This window comes from Falco naumanni, chromosome 8 (genome assembly GCF_017639655.2).
Source record: "Falco naumanni isolate bFalNau1 chromosome 8, bFalNau1.pat, whole genome shotgun sequence".
In the NCBI taxonomy this organism is placed as follows: Eukaryota; Metazoa; Chordata; class Aves; order Falconiformes; family Falconidae; genus Falco; species Falco naumanni.
In genome coordinates, this window is record NC_054061.1 from 60,301,524 (window position 1) to 60,309,710 (window position 8,187).

At 38.0% G+C, this 8,187-nt stretch overlaps 1 protein-coding gene across 5 annotated transcripts in view; it reads left to right on the plus strand.

Moving 5' to 3' along the window:
* Positions 1 to 4,125, plus strand: part of GULP1 (GULP PTB domain containing engulfment adaptor 1) — a 162,996-nt gene extending 158,871 nt beyond the window's left edge. For all 5 annotated transcript variants that reach the window (XM_040604502.1, XM_040604500.1, XM_040604504.1 and 2 more), the window contains one exon: positions 2,023 to 4,125. In XM_040604502.1, coding sequence (XP_040460436.1) covers positions 2,023 to 2,044 — 22 coding nt within the window. In that variant the 3' untranslated portion in view covers positions 2,045 to 4,125. The remainder of the gene's footprint in view (positions 1 to 2,022) is intronic.
* The last annotated feature ends 4,062 nt before the right edge of the window (positions 4,126 to 8,187 follow it).

The following is an 8,187-nucleotide window of genomic DNA, read 5'->3' on the forward strand; positions in this document are numbered from 1 at the left end:
GTCCTTCTTAAACCAGGTGCTACAGCTGGTTTATTGTTGCAGCTGTATCAGGCATCCTCAGGTTGAAGCACAAACTATCCCTTGTGCAACCTCAGAACTGGAAGCAGCCTTTAAATACTTCAAAAGATTAGCATTTCAGACACACTAACTGTGGGGTTTACAATTTAACGGGATGGACTGTAGGGCTAATTCTCTGAATTTCCCTTCTGTGTAAGCATAGTTCTTTTGACTGCAGTTACATCAATTAATAGTATCCTTCGGGTAAACGAACAGTTGTCCCTTTATATAAGGATGTGTTTGACTTGGAAACCTCAGATACTATTTGCTTGAAATATCTTTTGCATTGAGGGCTCTTCCTGTTGGCCTTTGGAAAAATATGGAGTGCAGGGGAAAAAAAAAAAGTCAAATACACCAATGAGCTCTGACGGCACCACGTCACCCAGGTTGGGCAAACTGGGTGGCGCAGCTGGAGAAGACTTACACCTCAGTACGGCTGTCGGCTCAGTGTCTCAAAGGATGGATCTGCCTTTAGAAAAAAATAAATTTTACTTGGAAAATATCAGATCATTTGGTAACTATTGCCAGAAAGTATTCTGTTTCTCAGCCTTGCTCTTCTGATGGCTGTAGCTGGTGGGTTATTAAATATTATATGCATTTGAAATTCTAGCCTATGGTTTAAATTTGTTTGAAATTGGTTGGACTTTGGATTTATCTTTTAAAACCAAAAGATATGCTCTTCGTACTGCTGTGCGCTATGAGAAAAGGCTGGTTATGCCTAATCCCAATACAGATCGGTTTGCAAAAAGACTTGTTCACAAGATGTTGTTTCATGAAGGTGCATCTTATTGATCTCATAGTGTACAATCAGCTTTCTCTGTGTGAGCTGTATGTTGAGAAAGGGCTGAGCCGAGCGTTGTGACAGCTGCCACCAGAGCTGGTGTTCTCATGGCATTTCTGTTTAGAGCCATTGCTTCCAATTGCTTAGAGTTTTACAGTACTTCCACCTAACAGACTGAAATTTTCTTGACTCAAAGGTGTCTTTGCTCTTGAAGGTCAAACCACAATTATTCAGCTTCTTATAAAGCGAAAAGAGAAATGAAAACAAGGGCACTTCCCCTGGATTAGAAGTTCTGTCGTTATTTTAGAGCTGGCGCAAGCTAAGTGCATTTTGTAAACCAAAGGCATTTGTAGAAGGAATTTCTTTTCAGTAGAGGGGGGTGTGTGGTAGCATCTAGTTTACAACCATTTTTGTGTTTCTACTAATAAAACTAAGGGCAGGGGAGGGAAGGTATTTTGGTCCAAGCTTTTAAAGAAATTCTCTGCATTTTCTAAAGACCATTATATTTTGTTGCACTGAGTCCCATGCCTTTGAAATGTATGGTTTGTTCATTTGCAATAGAGCAAGGACGATTTTATTTGCTGCCTTAGTGAAGCTCAGATGGCAGTAGGCTGTACAGCATACGCCTGGCAATGTAACTGCACGGGGAGGGATTCACAACAAACCTCTGACGTGGTCGAATGCTATACTTTTAGTTGGACTACTTCTAAGATAAGGGATTACTGAGTGTAGGAGAAACCTGGTATTAGTAACGGTGTCTGTGGCTCCCCTGAATGTTTAAAGTGTAAGTATAATAAGCTCGTTGCTCATATAGCCCTGATCTTTCCTGGTTATAAATCACATCGGATTTTGCTCTGGAACAACATGGCCCAAGTCAAGCTCATTTGCTTTTCTATCAGCCTATGTATGTAAACACTCAATACTTTTGTTCTATAATATTTTCTTCATTTTATAGACATACTGTATTTATTTTGTTGTATGACATACATCCTTTTATCAGTTAACCACTGAGACTTACTGAAAACAGGCTGACCAAATAATGTAAATGTCTGTGAATTCACTCTGAAGTATCCTTATGGTTTATCTGCTTAAAGATAAGCTCAAATGTAGATGTTTTTAGAAAGAGAGCTTAATCTTCCAGAAATCACTTTCCTTTTTATTAACTATATCTTGTTTCATTGCAGGAGGGGTTCAAAATGGGATTAACCCTTGAAGGCACAGTATTTTGTCTTGACCCACTGGACAGCAGGTGCTGATGCCAAGAAACTAAATGTGATATTCCTGCACGATGGTTTGGGTTGTCTTTTTTTTAATTCTGAACACATATTCACAGATAGTGCCCACGTGCCAAAAACTGCTTTTTTCAACATGTAAACTCGTGTGAGGTTTGCTTCTGTAAAAATCCAACTTAGTTCCAGTCTTTCCCTGTACAAATGTAAAAAAGTTGTATTTGTTTATGAAATATGAATTAAATTACACTGTTGTGTTTCTTTCACTCACGTTTTGGCCCGAGTTTACTATGCTTTATGACTATTAGCCTGGCGAAGTTCTTCAGAAAGCTCCTACATACCTCTCTCTGTTTGCAGATGTGCAAGCATGTTTTTACATAATACTTTACCTGGCAGCATTTTGAAATTATGCTTTTAAGCCATTATTTAATATTCAAGCAGTAAATTGATTAATATCTAGTACAAAAAGTTCAAATGGCAGTGAAAAAGCAGAAAATGCTAACCATTAATATGTGCTTAAAAGGTAAATCTGGATGCCGCGTAATTGATTTCTATTACTGTGTATGGTTACTATGCTGTATATAAGTCATTATTAGTTTATAAAATCCAGAAGACTTTTAGGTCCTTAATTCGTGTTTTAGAAACTAACAAATTGTTGGTATGCTTATTAGTGTTTAATGAGCATAGAAGAATGGCTAAATTGCAGAATGGACAAAGTAACTGCCCTTGTTTCGATATTTTGTAGCTGTACTGTAATGTATGTAATTTGGAATTCATTACATGATAACCATAAACTTAAAAAGAAGATTATGGTCTTGCATTTACTTAGGAATTTGGATAATTTTGTGTATAAGCAGGCGCTTCATTTACTGGGCTCAATTCTGTAAGTTACTTTCAACACCTGAGTGTTTACAGTCAGGCTCGGTTGAGGATATTTTTCCCTGTCTGCTTTAATGTATGTTATATGTCTTAATATAATTTTGAAGCTTGCTGCAAGAATTCAATATAAGTTAGTAAGTCCTTCACACCCACTGGTGGTTCATGTTACAGAAATAACCGCACCAAAATTTTCAGCTGCTAGTGAGTTGAACGCTGACCTGTCTATGCATACTCTTCATTAATCTTTAGCATAAGCAATAAAGTATCATTGTAAACCTATGTCAGACAATTATTATTAGTGTTTTGAAGCCCAAACTCCACATCAGTTAAATCCAAAAACTTTAAAAATTCTAATATTTTCCCCTCAAAACATACAGATGTGGAAAAACCCAAAATTTCAGATTTTTTTTTTTTAGTTTCCTTTTCATGAGAGGTTTTTTTGTGATAGTTATGGTTTTGTCCTTAACGGTTACAGTTTACACCAAAAATGCATTTTGCAGATTTCTCATCACATGTCTGTCTTTATGCCTTGTTCAACAAAGTACTTCTGCATATACCTTTGAAGTCCACTAAAACGAATGGGATTTTCCTTTGCTGAGTTTGACATATGCTCAGGTACCTTGCTGAATGGGGGCCTTAATGTCCCACATTACATTAGTCTTCCTCTCTTTTATTGTGTTCAACATTCATATAGAGTATTATGTATAAATATATATATATTAAAAATATATGAACTCACTAACAAATAGAATAGTATATGTTTCATAAAGAAAAGTCTTTATAATTTTGTTTGTCATATAGTATTTTGGAATTTGTATAATGAGGATGTTTAGTAGCCATAGCAATGGCCTTTTTTAACAAATAGAATTTGTATTTTTATTGTACTTTAAAAAGCTTTACATAATAAGCATCTATTTAGTGGTCATTTATTATCAATGGTAACACTAAGATAATATTTGCACATTTTAAGAAGCCTTTTTCGTTACTGATTTTTATGATAGCTGACTGCAGATGGCATGGTTAAATCTTATGTACCTGTGCAATCCATACAAAAAGACTTCAATCAACACAAACAGTGCATTTTTAATGAAAAGGTTATGTGATCCGGTTGGAAACTGTATTTCTATGTAATCTCAAATGTCTGTTTAATTTTGCCTAAAATAAATGTTTTTAAATAAATTGCGTCCCAGAACACAATGTTCATTCAGTAAAATGCCCAGTAGGAGGGGGGGTGGGGAGGTGCTTAGATGCTGAACAGGACTTGCCACAGAGAGTGCTGAAATGTGTCAGTCACCTTATGTGCTGGAAAGCACCTGATATCAGCCAGCGCGGAGTAACTCCGGTGTTTGAGCTTTATTATTGAGTTTGGTCTAATCTGAAATCAGCAGAAAAAAAATCTGTTCTGTATGCAACTAGCTAATACTAACAGCTGGGGAGTAACTCTCTCCACAGTGCTTCATGGATTTAATGAACCCTTTTAATTGCTTTTTTTTTTAATTACTTATTTCTCAAATTTGCTGCTCAATACACTTGGCTACTAAATGACCCTAATGGCTATTTAAGGACTAAAGGATGTAACTGAAGTCTTTCTGAGTTCTGGAAAGCAACCACTGCGAACCAGGTGCGTTATCGGGGCAGGCTGCTGCGCATGGTGGTGGTGCGGTTGAGAAAACAAATTTTAAACTGGCTGGTAATAACTTCCACTGCAAAATTCCTCTTCAAGCTGATACTCAAAACCCATCCAGCCTCCTCCATTGGTGGAACTGGGACTCGAGCATTTATGGGCAGGGATGTTGTCAGGGCTAGCGAGTAAGGGGTACGTGTAAGCTCCTGTGAGTTACAAACATGAGCTTTATATTTATATTAATCTTTCTCAGAACATGTCTACATGTTCCCACTAGTATCAGTGTCTTTTTACAGACAGTGCAACAACCTTGTGTGCTAAGTCTTCAGGCTTAGTGCACATACATATATTTGAGAGCGCTACCAGGAGCCTAGGTGGTTGCTCTTGCTCTATTTAAATGGGAGTGCTCCTGTTACTGGGAACAGAATTTTGTCTGTGCAAGCTTCCTTATTACAAATTCCTACTCTTTCACTTATCTATTAAAAGCAGTCTATGCTGTCTTATTTAAAAAAAAAAAAAAAAAAAAAAAAAAAAAAAAAAAAAAAAACAACCCAAAAAAAAAAAAAAACAAAGCAAAAAAACCAACCAACCCAAACCTTGATAGCTACTTTGGACTGAGGATGTGAAGGGATTCTGCTGACTGTGTGACCATAGGCACTGCGCTTGACAGAAGCCTGTAAAAAGAGAGTAGTGTCATCTACTGGGTTGGAGAGAGGGTTGTGAATGAGGCTTTTTTTGAACGTGTAAATGTGTCCTCCAACAAAAAACAAAGAAAATACTGGTGCAACTGGGTGCTACCCAATTTGTCCATACTTTTTCCTTTCTTTTGGATATCTTTTCTTTCCTCTTTTTTTTTTCTTTTAACCCTTAAACTTCTTTAAACTGTGATCACAGTGCTGATCATGCTAGCAGGGGCTGTATCTCTTTGTGGATTTGTAATACTAGATTTCGATTCTACTTGTCAGCTGCTGCTGAGCTACTGTGCTGGCATGTCATACCAAGCTATATTAACACCTAGAAGCAAAATTCCTCGCTTTCTATCCCCTTTTTTTTTGCATGGCATGAACTCCTTTTCTTTTCCTACCTGCTTATTACACCATACCTGAGTGACTGAGGTGCTTAGGTTAGAACTCTTCTTGAGTCAAATAAGCTGATGTATGGTGAGCTTGTGTGTTTTCTCTTTTAATCTTTGATAAATCACTGAGCATCGTTGCAGAATGGTCTTGGCTTCACCCATGGTCTTTACATCAGGTGGGTTTGCGAGTGGCTCTCTTTCATCCTGCCACGTGCCGGGTGTGATTTGCGCTCAACATATAATTGATCAAATTGCTCAGATTGGCAAAGATCCAATCCTTCATGTGGCAAAAGGAATTATATTTCATTTTGGCTTCACTTAGGGAAAGTCAGAAAGGAAGAAGAAAATTCACACACTTGCAGAAGTAAGCGTGGTTGTGTAATCCCAGAGGTGATGGAATGGGCCAAGGAACGGGGCTGGCTCTGAGACTTCATTACGATGATTATTTTTCAATTTGTGGAACTAAGCACAGTCTCATTCTCACTTCACAAAAAGAGTCCCTTCTGCAAATGGGGGAGATTGCCACTGCCAGAGAGGTCTCTGGTTAAATATCCAGAGCTCCTATTTTCGTTGTATCCTGTCCATCACAAGAGATTGTCACCCTTTGGACACCCTCTTCAGACAAGAAGTGTGTTAATAATTGCAGGCGTGTGCTCAGCTTTCTTAATTTGATGCTTTGGGGTTTTGTTGTTGCTTTTCAAACTAGAGGATGCAGAAGTCACGCTTTAAAAAAGAAAAGAAATCTGAATAGCTGGCCGTATGTTTTAAAACACAACCAAAAGTGCCTGCTTGTAGGTGTTCCGTAAGCTTCAGCAAAAAGGCAGCAGGTAAGCTTTGGTATGAAATTACCCTGCGATTTTTCAGCCCTCTTTGGGGACACAATCTTAATGAGACAGTGAGACACATCAGTTGCATTGTCAGTCGGTGAAAGGAACGTAGCGGTTCTCATCGAAAGAGCAGAGACCAGGATTACCAGTACATCACGTTGCTCAGTTATTGCCAAACGGTAGGCAGCCTTTTGTCAAAATGAAAGTCTAATCTTTGTGATACACACAGCTGCCTCGAGGGGCTTCAGCACCGAGCGAGTGTCGGTGCAGAGATTAAAGACACTGCACATTTTTTTATTCATCAGACCAAAACACTTCCTCGAACTACAAGACTCTCTCCATGGATTTCATGGGCTGCATACATAATATTTGTGTGCGATGGGGTAAAGGTTTCCAAATACAGGAATACACAATTTACCTTTTGTGTTTAAGAAATGTCTTGAGAGTCTGATTTTTGTATTGTTTGGGATAATAAACCCCGCAAGCTTAGTGCATTCGGAAATGGATTGAACCTATTTTGAGGCTCATATGAATGACAGCAACCAAAATCAGTATATTTAAGCCTTTAGACTCTTTTTTTTTTCTTTCTTTTTTTTCTTTTTTCTCTTCACATTTTCCACTATTTATTTCAGCAAAGCTTATGCCTTGCAAAGGAGTAAGAAGGAGCAGATATAGATTAGGTAGGGAGTATAGAACAAAATGTAAGGGGGGGAAAACGTCATCTTGTGCTAACATCACACAATTTAGGGCTGCTGCATTTTTTTGTGAAAATTAATTGATTTAAGAACTTTTCACGTTCTGCCCCATCACTTTTAATGCCTACCCCGGGACTGTACGAGGGCTGCCAGGAAGCAGGTCTGCCATATCTGCAGTCCACCAGAACTGCTCTTGGAGCTGCTTGAACTAGCCAGAAACAAGGAATGTTTTTCCTACCCCCGTAGTCTCCTTCCACAGAGTAGGTAACTCAACAGTGAGCCTCTTCCGAGATGTCTGCTTGCCACAAGCTCTGGTTTCCATCCACTTATCCTAATTTATAGTAGTTTGTACCACATTAAAGACCTAGCTAAGCTGTTTGTCTGATGAAGGCTTCCAGGACTGTCTTCTGGACTAAACCATTACAGAAGCACTGTAGCTAATAGTCCTTATTCCAATATCGATCGGAAAGTGTGACAACAAGAATAATGATGATATATGCTGAACGCCTATTCATAAATCGTTTATATAAATTAATCTCCTTATGGTAAGAGCTTTCCTGACACAGGGGTCTTGGAAGAGACCCTTAAGACTTTTCATCAATTCAGTTTCCTTTGCAGCTTCATCTTTTCTGACTAAAAAGCAACTCAGAAAATCTATTCAGCTGAGCATTAGTAAAAGCTGCTTGTGGCTCTACCATGTGTGGCATGTAAATTGTTACAAGTTTTATTTCTTGTATGATTCTATTTTGTAAGTATTTTGTTCAGTAAAAACAAGATGCTATTTGAAGCATCTGCACAGAAATTAGAATCGGAATGTTTTGAGCATGTTTGACTGAAAACAACTAAATGAGTTCTCTAGGAAACTACTGCTTAGCTTTTGAAACCTCTTGTGCATTTTAAAAATTTAGGTGTTCTTGGGTTTGTTTTAAAGGAAATTCACTGTTTTCAAATAAAGTGATCCTTGACGCTGTGGAAAGACTGAGAAGATATTTAGCCTGCATGCCACTTTGGGGTAAAAGT